Below are 23,024 nucleotides of genomic sequence, written 5' to 3' on the forward strand. Positions count from 1 at the left end.
TCATCATATAGTTGTGTATTCATCACCCCAATCAATTTTTGAACATTTTCCTTACTCCAAAAAGAATAAAAATAAAAATAAAAATAAAAGTAAAAAAGAACACCCAAAGCAGTCCATTCCTCTCCATCCTACACTACTTTTCATTTAGTTTTTGTACCCATTTTTTAACTCATCTGTCCATACACTGGATAAAGGGAGTGTGAGCCATAAGGGTTTCACAATCACACAGTCACACCATGCAAACAACAGAATTATGCAAGCATCTTCAAAAATCAAGGCTACTGGGTTGCAGTTCAACAGCTTCAGGTACTTCCTTCTAGTGGTTCCAATAAACTAAAAACTAAGAAGGGATATCTATATAGCACAAAATAATGCCCTCCAGAGTGACCTATCGACTCCATTTGAAATCTTTCAGCCACTGAAACTTTATTCTGTTTCAGTTCACTTCCCACTTTCTTTTGGTCAAGAAGATTTTCTCAATCCCATGATGCCGGGTCCAGGCTCATCCCCAGGAGTCATGTCCCATGTTGTCAGGGAGATTTACACCCCTGGAAGTCATGTCCCACATATGGGGGAAGGCAGTGAGTTAACCTTCTGAGTGGGCTTAGAGAGAGAGAGGGCCACATTTGAGCAACAAAGAGGTTCTCTTGGGGAGTCTCTTAGGTACAATTATAAGTAGGCTTAGCCTCTCCTTTGCAGTAACAAGCTTTATAAGGGCAAGCCCCAAGATCAACGGTTCATCCTACTAAATTGTTAGTCCTCAATGTTTGTGAGAATATCAGTAATAACCCAGGTGGGGAAGTCCAACATTTCCGCATTGTTCCACAGCTCCTCGGCGGGGGGGGGGGGGGGAGCTCCTGCAAATATCTTTTTATTCTCTGCCCAAATTACTTTGGGATGTATTGGGATTTCACACTAACCTGTACAGACCTACCAGATCTCCCTTCTATTCAAGGTTCCATGTAATTATGACATTTGAATAAACTGACCACACAAGGTTAAATTATTTAGTGTACCAGTAGCTATTCATGATAAAAACACTTAGAACTCTAGGAATAGAAAGACTCTCCCACAACATGATAAAGGGCACATGTGAAAAGCCCACAGCTAACACACTACCTAATTTTGAAACACTGAAAGCTTTCCCTCTAAAATCAAGATCAAGACAAAGAACTTCTAGCCAGAGCAATTAGGCAAGGAAAAGAAATAAAAGGCATCCAAATTGGAAAGGAAAAAGTAAAATTTCACTATTTGCAGATGACATGATCCTGTATATAGAAAGTCCGGGAAAATCCAAAGATTTTAGAGCTAATAAACAAGTTTAGCAAAGTAGGGAGGTACAAGATAAACATGCAAAAATCAGTGAGGGCTCTATACATTAGTAATGGGTAATCCAAGGAGGAACTCAAGAAAAACATTCCGTTTACAATAGTCACTAAAAGAATCGAATATCTAGGAATAAATTTAACCAAAGAAGTAAAGGACTTGTGCACAGAAAACTACAAATCATTTCTAAAAGAAATCAAAGAAGACTTAAACAAATGAAAGGCCATTCCATGTTCATGGATTCAAATACTAAATATCATTAAGATGTCAATTCTACCCAAAATTATTTACAAATTCAAAGCAATCCCAATCCAAATTCTAACAGCCTACTTTGCAGAATTGGAAAAGCCAATTATCAAATTTATTTGGAAAGGTAAGGGTCCTGGAAGAGTGAAAAACATCTTTGAATGAAGTTGAGGACTCACAATTCCTGACATTAAAGCATATTAGAAAGTTATAGTGGTCAAAACAGCATGGTACTGGCACAAGGATAGATATATTGACCAATGGAATCGAATTGAGAGTTCAGAAAAAATAGATTCTTCCGCCTATGGCCAATTGAGTTTTGACAAGGCTGCCAAGTCCACTCAACTGGGAAAGAACAGTCTCTGCAACAAATGGTGCTGTGAGAACTGGATATCCATATTGCAAAGAATGAAAGAGGACCTATATTTCAAACCATATACAAAAATTAAGTCAAAATGGATCAAAGACCTACATATAAGTGCCAGGACTATAAAACTTCTAAAAGGAAATGTAGGAAAACATCTTCAGAATATTGTTTTAGGCATGGTTTCTTAGACTTTACATCCAAAGCCCAAGCAATGAAAGAAAAAATAGATAAATAGGAGCTCCTTAAAATTAAATACTTTTGTACATCAAAGGAATTTTTTTCAAAAGTGAAAAGACAACCTACTTGTGATGGTTAGGTTCATGTGTCAACTTGGTCAAGTAATGGTGCCAAGTAGTCTGGTTAGGCAAGCACGGGCCTAACTGCTATTGCAAGGACATTTCATGGAGTTAAATCATCAGTAAGTTGATTGCATCTATGGCTGATTACCTCAACAATCAATTAATGGAAGTGTCCTCAGCAATGAGAGATGTTTAAACCAATTAGCTAAAGACTTAAAAAGGAGAAGTGATGAAGAAGAACTTTCACCTCTACTTCAGCCAGCTAGTTTCTCCTGGGGACTTCATTGAAAACCTTCATCAGAGTTGCCAGCTTGAAACCTGCCCTACAGAATTTGAATTCGTGCATACCCACAGTTTTTGAGACACTTATAAAATCTCATGATGTTTACAGATATCTCCTGTTGATTCTGTTTCCCTACAGAAACCTGACTAATATGCTACTCAATGGGAGAAAATGTTTGGAAACCATATATCTGATAAGTGCTTTAATATCCAGAATATATGAAGAAATTCTGCAAGTCAACAATAAAAAGACAAACAACCCAATTTAAAAATGGGCAAAAGACTTGAACAGGCAACTCTCCAAAGAAGATATACAAATGTCCAGAAAGCACATGAAAAGATGTTCACCATCACTAGCTACTAGGGAAATGAAAATCAAACCTGCAATGAGATATCATTTAACACTGACTAGAATGTCTACTATTAAAAAAAAAAAACAGAAAATTACAAGTGTTGGACAGAATGCGGAGAAATGGGAACACTCATTCATTGCTGGTGGGAATGTAAAATGATGCAACTGCTGTGGAAAACAGTTTGGCAGTTCCTCAGGAAGCTACATATAGAATTACCATATGACCTGGCAATCCCGCTACTAGGTATATACCCAGGAGAACTGAAAACAGGGACACAGACATTTACACACTGATATTCATAGCAGCATTATTCACAATTGCCAAAAGATGGAAGCAACCCAAGTGTTCATCAACTGATGAATGGATAAACAAAATGTGATATATAACTATGATGGAATATTATTCAGCTGCAAAAAGGAATGAAGTCCTGACGCATGTAGTAACATGGATGAACCTTGAGGACATTATGCTGAGTGAAATAAGGCAGGCACAAAAGGACAAATATTATATGATCTCACTGATATGTAGTAATTATAATAAGCAAACTCACAGAGTTCAAATCTAGAATATATGTTACCAGCAATAGATTAGGGTAGAGAATATGGTGCTGATGATTAATTTGTACAGAACTGATATTTAGTTTCTTTGTAACCATTTGGAAATGCATGGTGGTGATGGTCCTCCATTACTGTGAATCTAATTAACAGCACCAAATTATGTATGTGAATGTGGTTGAAAGGGAAAGTTTTGGGTCGTGGACATTACTAGGAGATAAAACATGGGACTCTATAACACAGTGAACCCTGTTGTGGACATGGACTGTGGTTAACGGAACAAGTTAATAATGTTTTTTCATGAATTATAACAAATATATGACAATAATACAAGGTGTTAATAATAGGGTGGTATATGGGGAAAATACAACTAATGTAAAGTATGGACTATAGTTAATAGTATTATTTTAATGTTATTTTATCACTTGCAACACAGGTACCACACTTATGCAAAGTGTCAACAATAGGGGGGTATATAGGAACACTGTATTTTTTTACGTTACTTTTCTGTACACCCACTACTTCTCTAATTTAAAAAAAAAAATTTTAATATTATGCTCAGTGAAAGAACCAGTCACAAAGTGCTGCATATTCTATGATTCCATTTATATAAAATGTAAATATAAATAAATCTATAGAGACAGAAATAGATTAATGGTTAAGTAGGAATGGGGAAGGATAGAGGGATTGCTAAGGGGTATGGGGTTTTTCTTTTTGTATTAATGAAAATGATCCAAAATTGATTGTGGTGATGAATGCAAAACTCTGTAAATATACTAATAGCCATTGATTGTACACTTTGGATGGATCATATGGTTTATGAATATATGTCAAGAAAACTGCTTTAAAAAAGAGATCATATTACAAAGATTAGTTTCCAGAAAAGTATGACGAGAACAACACTGATGGTTGGATGAGCCAAACCCATTTCCAAGCTCCTTCCTTAGCACCCCTCCAGCATGGAATGGCCCATATGGCACAGTTCAGCAGGGAAAGACTTCTTCCTTCTTCCTGCTGATAGCATGGCAAGGACTGCAGAAGCCATCCTGTGGCTTTGTTGGTAACCCCCAAAAATCCGAGACCTCAGTGCCTCTGCACCAGTGCCAGCATCAACCCACCTACAGACTTTTCATTATGTATGAAAAACAAACCCCTTTACAATTAAGATGTTTTATTCAGGTTGTCTAATGCAGGCTGTCAAAAGCATTCCTGATGGTTTTTGTAATGCATGCTGGTGAGAGTAACACAGCATTTTGAATGTAATAAATACTACTATTTTTTGTACACTTACAAAAAATAATAGTAGATACACCATTTCACACTTATTGGAATGGCTGCTGTTTTAAAAATGGAAAATAACTAGTGTTGGAGAGGATGCAGAGAAGTAGGAACACTTATTCATTGCTGGCAACAATATAAAATGGAGTAGCCACTGTGGAAGACAGTTTGGCAATTCCTCAGAAAGCTAAGTATAGAATTACCATATGACCCAGCAATAACACCACATGGTGTATACCCAAAATAACAGAAAGCAGTGACTAGAACTAATAATTTGCACACCAATGTTCACAGTGGCATTATTCACAATTCCCAAAAGATGGAAGCAACCCAAGTGTCCACAAACTGACGAATGGATAAATAAAATGTGGTATGTAAGTATGATAGACTATTATTTAGATGTAAAAAGGAATGAAGTCCTGATACGTGCAACTACATGGACAAACATTGAGGACATTATGTTGAGTGAAATAAGCCAGACACAAAAGGACAAATATTGTGTGATCTGATTTGAGATCATTTAAATAAGCAAACTCATAGAGTCAGAATCTAGAATATAAGTTACCAGCAGATGGAGTGGGGATAGGGAATGGGAAATTATTTTGGTAATTGATGGTGGGGATGGTAGCACAATATTGTGAACATAATGGAACTGAAATATATATCTGAATATGATTAAATGGGGAAATGTTAGATTGCATGATTGCATATATGGTAACAGAATAAAAAATTAAAAATCCATGAAACTACACTACACAGTGAACCCTAAGTTAAACCATGTGTTATAGTTAATTGTACAACTATAAAACTGTGCTATCATCAATTGTAACAAATGTTCCACACCAATGCAAGTTGTTAATTATAGGGTGGTATATGGGAATCCTGTATTGTATGCATGATTGTTCTGTAAACCCACAACTTCTCTAATAAAGACAAAAAGAGACATATGGGTTGGAAATTAAAATGTATATTAATATTAATTAAACTCTGCTCTTATCATATGACACTGTTTGAATTTTAAAAACTTCTAATGGCTCACTATTACTGAATTTATCACAACTTCTGGTTTTCAAAGACTTCTCTGATCTGGTCTCATCCTATCTATTCAACATTATTTTTCATTATTCCAGTATTTACTCTGACCCATCATATCAAGTCATTCTCTAGACTGCCTCCTTGGTAAAAACAAAACAAAACAAAGCAAACAAAATACAGGCTTAATTTTCCTTTTCTAGTACCTTTTTTTATGCCATTGTTTTTAATATGGAAAGCCTTCCCTGCTTCAAAGTATAGTTCAAATTCATCCTCCTTTGTAAAGTTATATCTGACCAACTCTTCTCTAAAATAACAAGGCACACTTATTCCGGGTCTCACAATTTAGCATTTAATTATAAACTATTAGACTTCTACTTCAGATGGATTAACAGGGACTGGATTTACCTTACCTGCTGAAACAACTTAATAGCCTGACAAAATATGAGAAAAAGTACAGTTTAAGACATTGGACATGGGAATGAAGGAGAGGAATCTGTGGGAGATGAGAAACAAATGAAATGAGCCTTACAACTGCTGCAAATTATTGCCTAGAGAGAGTTGCCAGACAGAGGCACAGGTAGTGGGAACCCAGGTAAAACTTAGCACTCTATCAGAGTTGAGAGGCTAGGGAGGGAAGGGGAGAATACAAGAGAGGAGAGGCATAAAGGGAGACCTCTGGAGATCTGCAAACATTCCCCTCAAGTATTTAGGTGAATACATGTGTCTGCAGAAAGAAGAAACCAAAAGGAACGGGAGGAATAATCTCCAGGGCTTACAAAAGGCCAGTAATAGTTCCAATTCAAACCATAGGATTAGAAAACCTTATAATTCAGGGACCTTGGGTAAAGTACTCAGAGGATTTTGCCTGGGTACTGGGGAAAAGGTATCCCTAGACTAAATCCAGCTCTCATTCCACCTAACACAGCATAGAAGTAAACACACACACACACACACACACACACACACACACACACAAACTTGACATCAGAAAGATTGGGAAAGACAAGCAGAATGCAAAGTTAACACCAAACTAGAGATGGGTCTCCTCCCCTTCTTTTCCAGTATACACTGGCCTGGACTTAAGGCTTCATGAGACCTGGAAGCTGTCACATGGGAGTGGACTGAGACAGCTTCAGGAAAAGTCCTCTAGTTCTGGCTAAAAGAGCAGCAAAGGAAGAGTTTTGTAGCTCTGAGGGACTGGAGAAAATCCTCTATTTTTTCTTTTTTTATTCCTTCCGTTATCTTGATCCCCACCCCCAGGAACCCAAGGCAGCAAGTGGTAGCAACAGTATCAGAAGCAGCAGCAGGGATAGCAGATGCCTAAAACTCTGAGGAAGAGGGACCTTCCCCCTTGAGTATAGGAGCTGTGGTAGCCCTCTACAGTGACTCTCCACTGTTCTCTCTCTGTCCTCCTCTCGCTTGGACCAGGACATGGGAGCAGTTGTGATATATGTGTGGTAGAGCAGGGTAAATAAAACCCCAGATTTCAGGACAGAGGACCAAAAAGAGAGTCTCAGGGAACTGGAAAGTACCAGGGAGATCACAAAGAAGGAGTATAGAAAAACAACCATATAAAATTCCATATGATGCAATACAATTCAGCAATAAAAAATAACAAACTATTGATACAAGAATGTGGACAGGTCTCAGAGACATTAAACTGTGTGAAAGAACCCAGGATCAAAAGGTTACAAACTGTATGATGCTATTTATATGACATTCTTGAAAATACAAAAATATTGTGATGGAGAACAGATCAGGATTTAATAGGGTTTAGGGGTGGGGTGGGGAGGGTGAGACTATCAAGGGGTAACAAGATGGAGGATATTGGGGTCATGGAATAGTTCTGTAGCATAAGTGTTGTGTTGATTACATGACTCTATATATTTGTTAGAACACATAAAACGAAAACCAATAACAAAGCCAATTTTACTGTATGTTAGTATAAAAAGGAAATGGATGGTAAAAGATAACCCAGGTTAACACTTACTTAAAGGAAGCTGATATGACTATATATTAGACAAAACAGATTTCAGAGCAAACAATATCCCAGGAACAAAAAGGATCATTTCATAATGTAAAGCAAACAATTTCTCTAGAAGATATAAAAATCCTAAATGTGTATATGCCTAATAGCAGAGTTTCAGAACACAAGAAACAAAAACTGAGAGGTCTACAAAGATAAATAGACAAATTCACATTATAGTAGGATATTTCAAAACCATTCCTTCAATAATTGATTTATAAGTATTTAGAAATCAGGAAGGATACAGAACACTTGAATAATAATATCAACCAACTGGATCTGATTGACATTTATAGAATAGTTCACCTAGCAATAGTAGAATGCAAACTATTTTGAAGTGTATGTGGAACATTTATCAAGATATGTCCATATTCTAGGCCATAAAATTACTCCTAATAAATTTAAAAGGATTCATGTCATACCAAGTATGTTCCCTGACTAAAACAGAATTAAATTTGAAACAAAAAAAAACAGAAATATCTCTTGAAGATCCCCAAATACTTGGAAACTAATGTATCTATAAATAACCATGGGTCAAAAAAGAAATCAAAAGCAAAAGTTGAAAGTATTTTGAACTGAACGAAAATGAAAATATGACCTACCAAATATTGTGGGATTCAGCTAAAGCTGTATTTAGGGGTAAATTTTTATTAGTAGATGACTCTATTAGAAAGAAGAAAGGTCTTATATGAATGACCTCAGCTTCCATGTTAAGCAACTAGAGAGAGAAGAGCAAATTAATCCCAAATTAAACAGAAAAAAGGAAATAATAAAGATCAGAATGCAAATAAAAGGAATAGAAAGCAGAAAAACAGTAAAGAGCAATAAAACCAAAGGCTGGTACTTTGAGAAAATCAATAAATTTGCTAAAATTCTAGCCAGACTGTGCAGGAAAATATAAGACAGAAAACACAAATTGCCAATATCCAGATTCAGAGAGATGACACCAACTAGATATTCTAAAGATATTAAAAAGATAATAAGGAATTATTATGAGGAATGCTTTCTCAATAAATTTGACAACTTACATGAAATGGACAAATAATTTGAAACACACAAGCTATCAAAGTTTATTCTAAAAGAAATCAATAACGTGAATAGCGTTATATCTATTAAAACTTGAATTTGAATATAAAAACCTTCCCCCAAAGAAAATTCCAGATCCAGATGGTTGCACTGGTGAATTCTACTAACCATTTGATAATACCAATTCTATACAAACATATCCAGAAAACAGAAGAGAAGGAAAAATTTTCTAACTCATTCTATGTGACCAGCACTGCCTTGGTACCAAAAACAGATAAACATAATCAAAGAAAATTATGACCAAAATCTCTCATGAACATAGATGCAAAAATTCTTAGCAAAATTTTAGCAAATCAAATCTAACAATATATATAAACAGTAATACACCATGAACAAACGGGGTTTATCTCTGTGATGAGAGGTTGTTTTAACATTCAAAAATCAATTACTATAATTAATATAATATAATCATATTAACAAAGTAAAAGGAAAAATCATGGTGTCATCTCAACAGGTTTCAAAAAGAAAAAGCATTTGTCAAAACCCAACATCCACTCCAGATTTCAAAACAAAAACAAACAAAAAACCTCTCAGCAAACCAGGAATAGAAGGGAACTTCTTCAAGCCTCATAGCTAACATCATACTTAAAGGTGAAAGATTGAAAGCTTTCCCTGGAAGATAGGGAAAATGGCAAGAAAGCCCACTCTTACCACTTCTATTCAACATTTGGGGGAGGGGTGGGTTCGAGCCAGTTGTGCTGGTTTGGAGCTGTTATGTACCCCACAAAAAGCTGTGTTCTTTAAATCCATCCCTGTGGGGGCAGACCTATTGTGGGTGGGACCATTTGGTTCAGTTGAGATGTGACCCAGCCCATTCAGGGTGGGTCTTAATCCCTTTACTGGGGCCTTTATGAGGATAAGAGAGAGAAACACCCAGAGACATTTTGGAGACAGCATTGAAACCAGAACCAGGAGAGAAGAACAAGCAGACATAGCCATGTGTCTTCCCATGTGACAGAGGAACCACAGATGCCAGCAGCCTTTCCTCAAAGAAGGTACCTTCCTCTTGATGCCTTAAGTTGGACATCTTCATGGCCTTAGAACTGTAAATTTGTAACCCAATAAAACTCCACTGAAAAAGCCAACACATTTCTGGAATATTGCATTCCAGCAGCTTTACCAAACTGAAACACCAGTGTATCAAGGAAAGAACAAAATAGGCATAATTGGAAAGGAAGAAATAAAACTTTATTTCTAGACAACATGATTGTCTGTGCATAAAAACCTATAGAAATCTCGGAAAACCTCCTAGAACTAATAAGTAACTTTAAAAAGGTTACAAAGTACACGGTGAATATGCAAAAATCAAAAATCATACTTAAAGGTGAACCTTTAAGTTCACCACTAGGAACAAAAAGAAATTAAAATTATGTATTATAGACGATTTGGTTCAAAGTTGATGTGTCTTATTCTTCTGTACCAGGTTTCTTTTGGGAATGATGAAAATGTTCCAAAATGGATTGTGGTGATGGTTGCACAACTCTGGGAATATACTAAAAACCATTTAATTGCACTCTTTAAATGGGTGAATTGTGTGGTATGTGAATTATACCTTAATAATGTTGCTAAAAAATGAAGAAAGAGTATGATTCAATGAATTACCACAGGATGGGATAGTGAATGAAAGATGCTGACAACCTGGGATAATACAGATGTCCATGAGATATAACCACAGCTGTAGTAATAGGAAAGGAGTGGGGGAAATGAAATAATCCTTAATCTTACCAGTTACTACTTAAGGTAACCCTGGTTGATCTTTGTTAGCTGAGTAAAACTAATTTGCACTGCTAACTCCTTCATGGATACTCCTGAGAATTGTTTGGGGCTCTAGGAACCTAAGTCAATTAGATATCAAAAGTCTTGCCAGGCACTTCTACGACAGCCTAGTTTGCTGTAGCCTATTTAATGGAGATGACTAATCTGCTAGAGCAGTTCAAGCCAATCAGATGGATGCCTTATTTGGCACACCCATCATTTCTGATGAGCTACAATTCCTCTGACACCTTCTTTGTTTGCCTGGAGTGGAAGGAAAAGAAACTTTCCCATAAATTGTCACATTTAATTTTCACATATCTTACCCAGATTACAATAAGGAAACTGGCCAAGAGGATAAGTGACTTTCCCAAAGTCACAAAACTAGCTGGTAAGTGGCAAAACTAGGATTCCAGCTTTGGCCTAAACCCATGTCCTTCCCGCCACAGTTATGCAGGGGGTAATCCTGCAGAGTGAGACTTCTTAAATTAGTTTCTCACCAATGATCAGTTCCCTGACAGCTATTTCAATGCCTCTGGAAACTAGAGTTTGAGTTATTGCTAATTTTAATACAGTGGTAACATTTACACATTAAACACTTTTCTGGCTTGTTCCCTTGACAACCATGCACCTAATAATAGATACAAAAACATTCTCTGTTAGTGCCTGGACTTAAAATCTCAGCTTGTGAGAACATAATCTTTAACACGCTTTTAAACATAGCATACAAGGGCATTGCATGCCTTTGTCTACACTACCACAAAAATATTATAATAACATAAAAAGTCAGCTGAGAAACATTATCTTCAGTTAATACAAACTTTTGGATTAATTTTATATCACTGCTCCTACTTCCAGCCTGGACCAACATAGGCTGAGCTAAAACCTAACAGAGCTAAGGACTCTCAAACCAGTTATAACTGTTTTTTTCAACCATTATATTCTTTTTTAATTACACAGGTTATACACCAAAATATTTCCATTGTAAAAGTATTAACCAGTATAGGATTATACAGAGTAAAAAGTGCAAGACTTCATTCACTCATCTCCCTAATATATAACTTTTCTTCAAATATACAGGATTATACTATACAATTGCCCTGTTACTTTTTTCAATTAATATATCTTATAGTTCTTTCCATTCACTATCTAGATCTATCTCACTCTTTTTAATGACTGCACAGTATTACATAGTATTGATGCACCATAATTTATGTAACTATTTCCCTATTGACAGACATTTTAACTACTTCCCATGTTTTCTCATTATAACAATAATTTATATTTTGCATAAGATATATAGGGAGAAAGGGAGGGGCCATCTGTCATGATGGAAGGAGGACCCTGTCTCTAGAACCATAGTTCTCAAAGTGTGTTCCCCCAGCCTGCAGCATCACCTGGGAACTTGTTAGAAATGTAAATTCTAAGCCCTACTCCCAAATCAGTGCTCAGTGTTTTAACAAGCCTTCTCTGTGATTCTGATGCACACTAAAATTTGAGAACCTCTGTTCTCTATCTCTCTTACTGCACTGCAACAAATTTCATACTTTGATTTAAAGTAAAAATTTTAAATCAGCAGGTCCACAATAATTGGCTTTAGCACATGAATATGAGCACAGTTTGGACAGAAGTACAGCAGAGAGGGAGGGGGTCTCATTCTGGGTTTTCTATTATTTTTAATTTTTCCTTAAAGAAAGCACTTTAGTATATCAAAATACTTCCTCTCACGTTTTGCCAATCTGCTTGATTCCTTATCCTCTCCTCCCATAGCCTTGACAACTGACAATTAAATCATTTACGTAGCACTAAGACACCAGAGGGTGGAAAGGTTTTTCGTCCTGACCCTCACACTTCTGTTTTGATGATATGTACATGACAATGAACGTTAGAGTCCAGCTCCAAGGAACTGTGAGATACTGGGAAAATGGGATTTCACTGAATCACAGAAGGTCAGAGCTAGAAGGGAATTTAGAGGTCTTCTAGTCAAGAGTCTCCTTTTGAAGATAAGGAAAATGAGGCCAGATAAATTGCATGACACGGTAAGGTCACACAGCAAGTAGAATCCTCTTCTGTCATATAACCTAGGACTGGGTCCATGGAAGGTGCTTAATTAACAACTGCTGATTGGACTTGAGAGAAGAAGTTGCTCTAAACAAGGTGGACCAATTAGGGAGGCAGAGTCTCAGCAGTCCTCTTTAAATTTCTACTGACAGCATGTTGAAAGTCCATGAATGTGAGACTGTCAAGTCATGCTGTGATATTTTTGTTTCTACACGAACAGAAAAAAGTTTCTGGCCTTGAAAGATCATTGTTTAATTTTTTAACTGTTGAAACACTACTGGGTATTTCAAATGCCTGTCACTACAATGATTCTTGACAGATATATGCATTCATTCACCTGGGAGATTTTTTAAAATACGCATTTAGAAAGACATATTTTCCCTAGCTTATCAAGCAGAGAACACTAACATAATTTAACTATTTCTAGAAGACATTCATGGGCATCCAGTATCATATCGTGCTCCAACTCAGCAATGTCTACAGATGTCAGTTCTCTACGGGTCAGCCATCTGTACATGGGATGCTTATCTCTATGCTAAATAGCTCCACATTGTTATGCTTTTTGAGTTCTTTTGGCATTCTAAAGTTTTTCTGTCTTCTCCTTTGCTGTAAGTTAGTACTCCTTACATCTGTCAGTGTGTTTCCATCCCACAGTCCTCACCCCTACTCCGTACCTCCTATTGCCAATATGGGTTGAAAGGACAGATAAATATGATCTTTAGCACTATGTTAAGGGTGAAAGTAAAACAGGTTGTGATTGAGGAAGTAGAAAATTTAGTGGAAGGACCTTGTGATATTTACTTTGACTGCTATGTAATGACATGTCCATGTTGCCAGGTATAGTATTTGTAACAAAGTGGCATGACAGCAAGACTATCTTTACATACATAATTCAAAGAATAAGCTTTTGGGATATATTTTTTATATCAGGATGATATACAGTTCCTCCCTCAAGATTTCTCCCCTTCTGGGTTTTTAAAGCTATATAAATATTACAAAAGGGAAAGTTTAGATTACCTGTAACACCACAGAACTGTGGGTATTGCTGGTAAAGATGTGTGTGGTTCCTGCCTTGGAAGACTGCAAATGGGATGAGAGACCCATTTCACTGCTTCCAAGGGACAATTTCATGTGTTGGTCTTCCTCTTCCACCAGAGATCTGGAAAAAATGTAAAAGTAGAAGGAAAGGAAAATTAAAACTTCTCATAATTTATAATAACAAGATTATTTATGGAAATAATCAACCACTGTTGCCAATCACCTGACTATGGAAGATACTGAATTCATCTCACTGTGTTTTAGGCTCATTCCACTCTATATCACGGAGGAAATAAATACATTTGTAAAAATTTCCAAAGTCAGAAATGATAAATAAGAATTGAGAAGTCTCCTTAAAAGTTGGCTCGAAACTATAAACAACAAGGTAATTGCTTTTGGTATTTTACTGTTTAGGTAACAATGCCATCAAATGTTATTATATCTTAAAATCAATTTGGAGTACCTAATTTTAGAAAGATAAAAACAAATACTACTATTTATTGAATAGTCACTACGTATCAGGTACAGTATTTGCTAAGAATTTTACACACATCATCTCATTTAATCATTAAAACAATCCAATAAGCAAACCCTGAGAATTGAATTTAAGAGCATAGGTTATAAGGGGGTAGAAAATGGGCAGAGATTTAGCAACCGATGACACAGGAGTACAGGATGTTCAGTAAGGCTCATTGTAAAGGTTCCTAGACTGTAAGCTCTTTCAGCAGTCACATTTACTCCTGAGTTTTAACTCTAATCTCTAAATTCTGAGATTCTGTGCTTTTTGTGTATAACCTGGTAGTTCCCTGGAACTTTGGGTATCTGTATGACACCTGAGACTCAGAGTTAGAGTTTTGCAGCTCTGCAAGTCAGCATCACTCCATACAGCAACTGTTAAGGAAGTTGAAAAAGAGATCAGACTTCAATTAGAGATATGAATGAAATGGATCTGGTTAGGACTAAGTAAATCAGAATACAGAGTGAGGATGATATTGTCTGTATATCAAAACTTCAACTTCTGAGTGAGATCAAGAGAGGAGATGTTTATATCTTCCAAAATTTAAATTTTTTTGTAGCACATTATCTAATTTAACCTATCTGGTCAGTTTATTTAAACAACCTAATCATATGGAACCTAGAGTAGGGAATGAGAACTTGTTTTTCTGTACAGGTTAATGTAATACCCCAATACATTCCAGAGTATTTTGGGCAGAAAACAAAAAAGTATTTGCAAAGTCCCCTTGTGGGACTGGGCAAAAATATGGAAATATTAAACTTCCCATCTGGGGAATTCCCCCTATTCTCTCGAGCATTAGGGACTCCCAATTTAATAAGCCAAGTCCTCGATCATGAGGCCTGCCCTTATGAAACTTATCTCTGCAATGGCAAAGCTAAGCCTACTTATAATTATACTGAAGAGTCACCCCAAGGGAACCTCTTTTGTTGCTCACATGTGGCTTCTCTCTCTAAGTGAACTCTAAATAAACTCACTACCCACCCCCCTACATGGGGCATGACTCCCTGGCAACATGGGACATAACTCACAGGAATGAGCCTGGCCCTGGCATCAGGGGATTGAGAATGCCTTCTTGATGAACAGGGGGAAAAGAAATAGAACAATATAAAGTTTCAGTGGCTAAGAGATTTCAAATAGAGTTGAGAGGTCATTCTGGAGTCACCTTTATGCAAGCTTCAGCCAGATACTGCAAATTGCCACAGTATGCCAAGCCCCAAACAACATTCCTGAAAACCCTAAAGAATACCCTGGGCTCTATCTAAGACTCTATAAATGTTTTACCTAGTAAGTTTATTTTTTCAGAACCTTAAGGTCTCCAGATTGCTCCTATGTCAGATAAGCACTGAAACCCAGAGGTACCAGTCTCTCCAAGAACATCAACCAGTTCCATTTCTCTACTCCTGAAGGTCAACACCCCTTTCCAGCATGAAGAAGTTAAAATGGTCATTGCCTAGATATCCTTGAAGATTGAGAGAATGATTAAATGAGAGGGAGGAAGTGTAACTGAGAAGTTAGGACTTGACAAATTATTATGACTACTGACTCATTATAAAGATATTTACTTTTATTTTCTAGTGTATGAGAATAAACAGAAGTAAATACCTGAAACTGTTGAACTGTAATCCAGTAGTCTTGATCTTTGATAATGACTGTACAATTACATAGCTTTTATTGTGTGACCATGTGACTGTGAAAACCTTGTGACTGACACTCCCTTTATCCAGTGTATGGACAGATGAGTAATAAAATGAAGACAAAAAATAAATAATAGGGGAGATAAGGGGGGGGATACTAATAGGCTATGTCAGTTCCATTTTGAAATAACATAACAGTTATAATGTAGACGATATTATGCTCTCAATAAAAATCCTGATAACAGAGCAAGTACAAAAAAGAAGAAATCATGGCAATTCTTATAGTGTAGAGTAGTTTTGTATTTTCTGAAAACCTTATTAAATTGATGATCTCTCTTGCAGTCAAAAAAAAAAAAGAATAGCTAGAAGGAAATATCAGAAACTGTAAAGCTATAATCCAGTAGCCTGATCTTTGATGATGATTGTATACATAGCAAACAAAAAAGAAAGTCAGTTTCCCTAGTTTGTATGGATCTACTTCTGCATGTTTTGTTCTGTTCCACTGATCTATATATCTATCTCTGACAATACTACACTGCCTTAGTTAACCTACCTTTATTGTAAGTCTTAATATTGGGTAGAGGGGCAGGGCAAGATGGCGGACTGGTGAGCTGTATGTTTTAGTTACTCCTCCAGGAAAGTAGGTAGAAAGCCAGGAACTGCGTGGACTGGACACCACAGAGCAATCTGACCTTGGGCATACTTCATACAACACTCAAGAAAACGTGGAACTGCTGAGATCAGCGAAATCTGTAAGTTTTTGCGGCCAGGGGACCCGCGCCCCTCCCTGCCAGGCTCAGTCCCGGGGGAGGAGGGGCTGTCAGCTCCGGGAAGGAGAAGGGAGAACTGCAGTGGCAGCCCTTATCGGAAACTCATTCTACTGATCCAAACTCCAACCATAGATAGACTGAGACCAGACACCAGAGAATCTGAGAGCAGCCAGCCCAGCAGAGAGGAGACAGGCATAGAAAAAAAACAACACGAAAAACTCCAAAATAAAAGCAGAGGATTTTTGGAGTTCTGGTGAACATAGAAAGGGGAAGGGCAGAGCTCAGGCCCTGAGGCGCGTATGCAAATCCCGAAGAAAAGCTGATCTCTCTGCCCTGTGGACCTTTCCTTAATGGCCCTGGTTGCTTTGTCTCTTAGCATTTCAATAACCCATTAGATCTCTGAGGAGGGCCCTTTTTTTTTTTTTTTTTTAATCCTTTTTTCTTTTTCTAAAACAATTACTCTAAGAAGCCCAATACAGAAAGCTTCAAAGACTTGCAATTTGGGCAGGTCAAGTCAAGAGCAGAACTAAGAGAGCTCTGAGACAAAACGCAATAATCCAGTGGCTGAGAAAATTCACTAAACACCACAACTTCCCAAGAAAAGGGGGGTGTCCGCTCACAGCCATCATCCTGGTGGACAGGAAACACTCCTGCCCATCGCCAGCCCCATAGCCCAGAGCTGCCCCAGACAACCCAGTGTGACGGAAGTGCTTCAAATAACAGGCACACACCACAAAATTGGGCGTGGACATTAGCCTTCCCTGCAACCTCAGCTGATTGTCCCAGAGTTGGGAAGGTGGAGCAGTGTGAATTAACAAAGCCCCATTCAGCCATCATTTCAGCAGACTGGGAGCCTCCCTACACAGCCCAGCAGCCCAGAACTGCCCTGGGGGGACGGCACTCACCTGTGATATAGCACAGTCATCCCTCAACAGAGGACCCGGGGTGCACAGCCTGGAAGAGGGGCCCACTTGCAAGTCTCAGGAGCCATACGCCAATACCAAGGACTTGTGGGTCAGTGGCAGAGACAAACTGTGGCAGGACTGAACTGAAGGATTACACTATTGCAGCAGCTTTAAAACTCTGGGATCACCAGGGAGATTTGATTGTTAGGGCCACCCCCCCTCCCTGACTGCCCAGAAACACGACCCATATACAGGGCAGGCAACACCAACTACACACGCAAGCTTGGTACACCAATTGGACCCCACAAGACTCACTCCCTCACTCACCAAAAAGGCTAAGCAGGGGAGAACTGGCTTGTGGAGAACAGGTGGCTCGTGGACGCCACCTGCTGGTTAGTTAGAGAAAGTGTACTCCACGAAGCTGTAGATCTGATAAATTAGAGATAAGGCCTTCAATTGGTCTACAAATCCTAAAAGAACCCTATCAAGTTCAGCAAATGCCACGAGGCCAAAAACAACAGAAAATTATAAAGCATATGAAAAAACCAGACGATATGGATAACCCAAGCCCAAGCACCCAAATCAAAAGATCAGAAGAGACACAGCACCTAGAGCAGCTACTCAAAGAACTAACGTTGAACAATGAGACCATAGTACGGGAGACAAAGGAAATCAAGAAGACCGTAGAAGAGCATAAAGAAGACATTGCAAGACTAAATAAAAAAATGGATGATCTTATGGAAATTAAAGAAACTGTTGACCAAATTAAAAAGATTCTGGACACTCATAGTACAAGACTAGAGGAAGTTGAACAACGAATCAGTGACCTGGAAGATGACAGAATGGAAAATGAAAGCACAAAAGAAAGAATGGGGAAAAAAATTGAAAAAATCGAAACGGACCTCAGGGATATGATAGATAATATAAAACGTCCTAATATAAGACTCATTGGTGTTCCAGAAGGGGAAGAAAAGGGTAAAGGTCTAGGAAGAGTATTCAAAGAAATTGTTGGGGAAAACTTCCCAAATATTCTAAACAACATAAATACACAAATCATAAATGCTCAGCGAACTCCAAATAGAATAAATCCAAATAAACCCACTCCGAGACATATACTGATCACACTGTCAAACACAGAAGAGAAGGAGCAAGTTCTGAAAGCAGCAAGAGAAAAGCAATTCACCACATACAAAGGAAACAGCATAAGACTAAGTAGTGACTACTCAGCAGCCACCATGGAGGCAAGAAGGCAGTGGCACGATATATTTAAAATTCTGAGTGAGAAAAATTTCCAGCCAAGAATACTTTATCCGGCAAAGCTATCCTTCAAATTTGAGGGAGAGCTTACATTTTTCACAGACAAACAAATGCTGAGAGAATTTGCTAACAAGAGACCTGCCCTACTGGAGATACTAAAGGGAGCCCTACAGACAGAGAAAAAAAGACAGGACAGAGAGACTTGGAGAAAGGTTCAGTACTAAAGAGATTCGGTATGGGTACAATAAAGGATATTAATAGACAGAGGGGAAAAATATGACAAGCATAAACCAAAGGATAAGATGGCTGATTCAAGAAATGCCTTCACGGTTATAATGTTGAATGTAAATGGATTAAACTCCCCCATTAAAAGATATAGATTAGCAGAATGGATCAAAAAAAATGAACCATCAATATGTTGCATACAAGAGACTCATCTTAGACACAGGGACACAAAGAAACTGAAAGTGAAAGGATGGAAAAAAATATTTCATGCAAGCTACAGCCAAAAGAAAGCAGGTGTAGCAATATTAATCTCAGATAAAATAGACTTCAAATGCAGGGATGTTTTGAGAGACAAAGAAGGCCACTACATACTAATAAAAGGGGCAATTCAACAAGAAGAAATAACAATTGTAAATGTCTATGCACCCAATCAAGGTGCCACAAAATACATGAGAGAAACACTGGCAAAACTAAAGGAAGCAATTGATGTTTCCACAATAATTGTGGGAGACTTCAACACATCACTCTCTCCTATAGATAGATCAACCAGACAGAAGACCAATAAGGAAATTGAAAACCTAAACAATCTGATAAATGAATTAGATTTAACAGACATATACAGGACATTACACCCCAAATCACCAGGATACACATACTTTTCTAGTGCTCATGGAACTTTCTCCAGAATAGATCATATGCTGGGACATAAAACAAGCCTCAATAAATTTAAAAAGATTGAAATTATTCAAAGCACATTCTCTGACCACAATGGAATACAATTAGAAGTCAATAACCATCAGAGACTTAGAAAATTCACAAATACCTGGAGGTTAAACAACACACTCCTAAACAATCAGTGGGTTAAAGAAGAAATAGAGACTGGTGAGCTGTATGTTTTAGTTACTCCTCCAGGAAAGTAGGTAAAAAGCCAGGAACTGCGTGGACTGGACACCACAGAGCAATCTGTCTTTGGGCATACTTCATACAACACTCATGAAAACGTGGAACTGCTGAGATCAGCGAAATCTGTAAGTTTTTGCGGCCAGGGGACCCGCGCCCCTCCCTGCCAGGCTCAGTCCCGGGGGAGGAGGGGCTGTCAGCTCCAGGAAGGAGAAGGGAGAATTGCAGTGGCTGCTCTTACCGGAAACTCATTCTACTGATTCAAACTCCAACCATAGATAGACTGAGGCCAGACACCAGAGACTCTGAGAGCAGCCAGCCCAGCAGAGAGGAGACAGGCATAGAAAAAAAACAACACGAAAAACTCCAAAATAAAAGCAGAGGATTTTTGGAGTTCTGGTGAACACAGAAAGGGGAAGGGCGGAGATCAGGCCTTGAGGCGCATATGCAAATCCCGAAGCAAGGCTGATCTCTCTGCCCTGGGCACCTTTCCTTAATGGCCCTGGTTGCTTTGTCTATTAGCATTTCAATAACCCATTAGATCTCTGAGGAGGGCCAGTTTTTTTTTTTTTTTTTTTTTTTTTTTTTTAAATCCTTTTTGCTTTTTCTAAAACAATTACTCTAAGAAGCTCAATACAGAAAGCTTCAAAGAATTGAAATTTGAGCACGTCAAGTCAAGAGCAGAACTAAGAGAGCTCTGAGACAAAAGGCAATAATCCAGTGGCTGAGAAAATTCACTAAACAACACAACTTCCCAAGAAAAGGGGGGTGTCCGCTCACAGCCACCATCCTGGTGGACAGGAAACACTCCTGCCCATCGCCAGCCCCATAGCCCAGAGCTGCCCCAGACAACCCAGTGTGACGGAAGTGCTTCAAATAACAGACACACACCACAAAACTGGGCGTGGACATTAGCCTTCCCTGCAACCTCAGCTGAATGTCCCAGAGCTGGGAAGGGGGAGCAGTGTGAATTAACAGAGCCCCATTCAGCCATCATTTGAGCAGACTGAGAGCCTCCCAACACAGCCCAGCAGCCCAGAACTGCCCTGGGGGGACGGCACTCACCTGTGACATAGCACAGTCATCCCTCAACAGAGGACCCGGGGTGCACAGCCTGGAAGAGGGGCCCACTTGCAAGTCTCAGGAGCCATACGCCAATACCAAAGACTTGTGGGTCAGTGGCAGAGACAAACTGTGGCAGGACTGAACTGAAGGATTAGACTATTGCAGTAGCTTTAAAACTCTAGGATCATCAGGGAGATTTGATTGTTAGGGCCACCCCCCCTCCCCGACTGCCCAGAAACACGCCCCACATACAGGGTAGGCAACACCAACTACACACGCAAGCTTGGGACACCAATTGGGCCCCACAAGACTCACTCCCCCACTCACCAAAAAGGCTAAGCAGGGGAGATCTGGCTTGTGGAGAACAGGTGGCTCGTGGACGCCACCTGCTGGTTAGTTAGAGAAAGTGTACTCCACGAAGCTGTAGATCTGATAAATTAGAGATAAGGACTTCAACTGGTCTACAAACCCTAAAAGAACCCTATCAAGGTCAGCAAATGCCACGAGGCCAAAAACAACAGAAAATTATAAAGCATATGAAAAAAACAGACGATATGGATAACCCAAGCCCAAGCACCCAAATCAAAAGACCAGAAGAGACACACCTAGAGCAGCTACTCAAAGAACTAAAGATGAACAATGAGACCATAGTACGGGATATGAAGGATATCAAGAAGACCCTAGAAGAGCATAAAGAAGACATTGCAAGACTAAATAAAAAAATGGATGATCTTATGGAAATTAAAGAAACTGTTGACCAAATTAAAAAGATTCTGGACACTCATAGTACAAGACTAGAGGAAGTTGAACAACGAATCAGTGACCTGGAAGATGACAGAATGGAAAATGAAAACATAAAAGAAAGAATGGGGAAAAAAATTGAAAAACTCGAAATGGACCTCAGGGATATGATAGATAATATGAAACGTCCGAATATAAGACTCATTGGTGTCCCGGAAGGGGAAGAAAAGGGTAAAGGTCTAGGAAGAGTATTCAAAGAAATTGTTGGGGAAAACTTCCCAAATCTTCTAAACAACATAAATACACAAATCATAAATGCTCAGCGAACTCCAAATAGAATAAATCCAAAAAAACCCACTCCGAGACATATACTGATCACACTGTCAAACATAGAAGAGAAGGAGCAAGTTCTGAAAGCAGCAAGAGAAAAGCAATTCACCACATACAAAGGAAACAGCATAAGACTAAGTAGTGACTACTCAGCAGCCACCATGGAGGCGAGAAGGCAGTGGCACGATATATTTAAAATTCTGAGTGAGAGGAATTTCCAGCCAAGAATACTTTATCCAGCAAAGCTCTCCTTCAAATTTGGGGGAGAGCTTAAATTTTTCACAGACAAAGAAATGCTGAGAGAATTTGCTAACAAGAGACCTGCCCTACTGGAGATACTAAAGGGAGCCCTACAGACAGAGAAACAAAGACAGGACAGAGAGACTTGGAGAAAGGTTCAGTACTAAAGAGATTCGGTATGGGTACAATAAAGGATATTAATAGAGAGAGGGAAAAATATGGCAAACATAATCCAAAGGATAAGATGGCCGATTCAAGAAATGCCTTCACGGTTTTAACGTTGAATGTAAATGGATTAAACTCCCCAATTAAAAGATATAGATTCGCAGAATGGATCAAAAAAAATGAACCATCAATATGTTGCATACAAGAGACTCATCTTAGACACAGGGACACAAAGAAACTGAAAGTGAAAGGATGGAAAAAAATATTTCATGCAAGCTACAGCCAAAAGAAAGCAGGTGTAGCAATATTAATCTCAGATAAAATAGACTTCAAATGCAGGGATGTTTTGAGAGACAAAGAAGGCCACTACATACTAATAAAAGGGGCAATTCAGCAAGAAGAAATAACAATCGTAAATGTCTATGCACCCAATCAAGGTGCCACAAAATACATGAGAGAAACATTGGCAAAACTAAAGGAAGCAATTGATGTTTCCACAATAATTGTGGGAGACTTCAACACATCACTCTCTCCTATAGATAGATCAACCAGACAGAAGACCAATAAGGAAA

The 23,024-nt window shown here is 38.4% G+C and overlaps 1 protein-coding gene across 6 annotated transcripts in view; it reads right to left on the reverse strand.

The window, feature by feature from the left end:
• KLHL13 (kelch like family member 13) overlaps positions 1-23,024 on the reverse strand; it is a 368,989-nt gene that overhangs the window by 32,859 nt on the left and 313,106 nt on the right. For all 6 annotated transcript variants that reach the window (XM_037822303.1, XM_037822305.1, XM_037822301.1 and 3 more), the window contains one exon: positions 13,683-13,824. In XM_037822303.1, the coding sequence (XP_037678231.1) occupies positions 13,683-13,824 (142 nt within the window). The remainder of the gene's footprint in view (positions 1-13,682; positions 13,825-23,024) is intronic.

This window comes from Choloepus didactylus, chromosome X, assembly GCF_015220235.1.
Source record: "Choloepus didactylus isolate mChoDid1 chromosome X, mChoDid1.pri, whole genome shotgun sequence".
Lineage (NCBI taxonomy): Eukaryota > Metazoa > Chordata > Mammalia > Pilosa > Megalonychidae > Choloepus > Choloepus didactylus.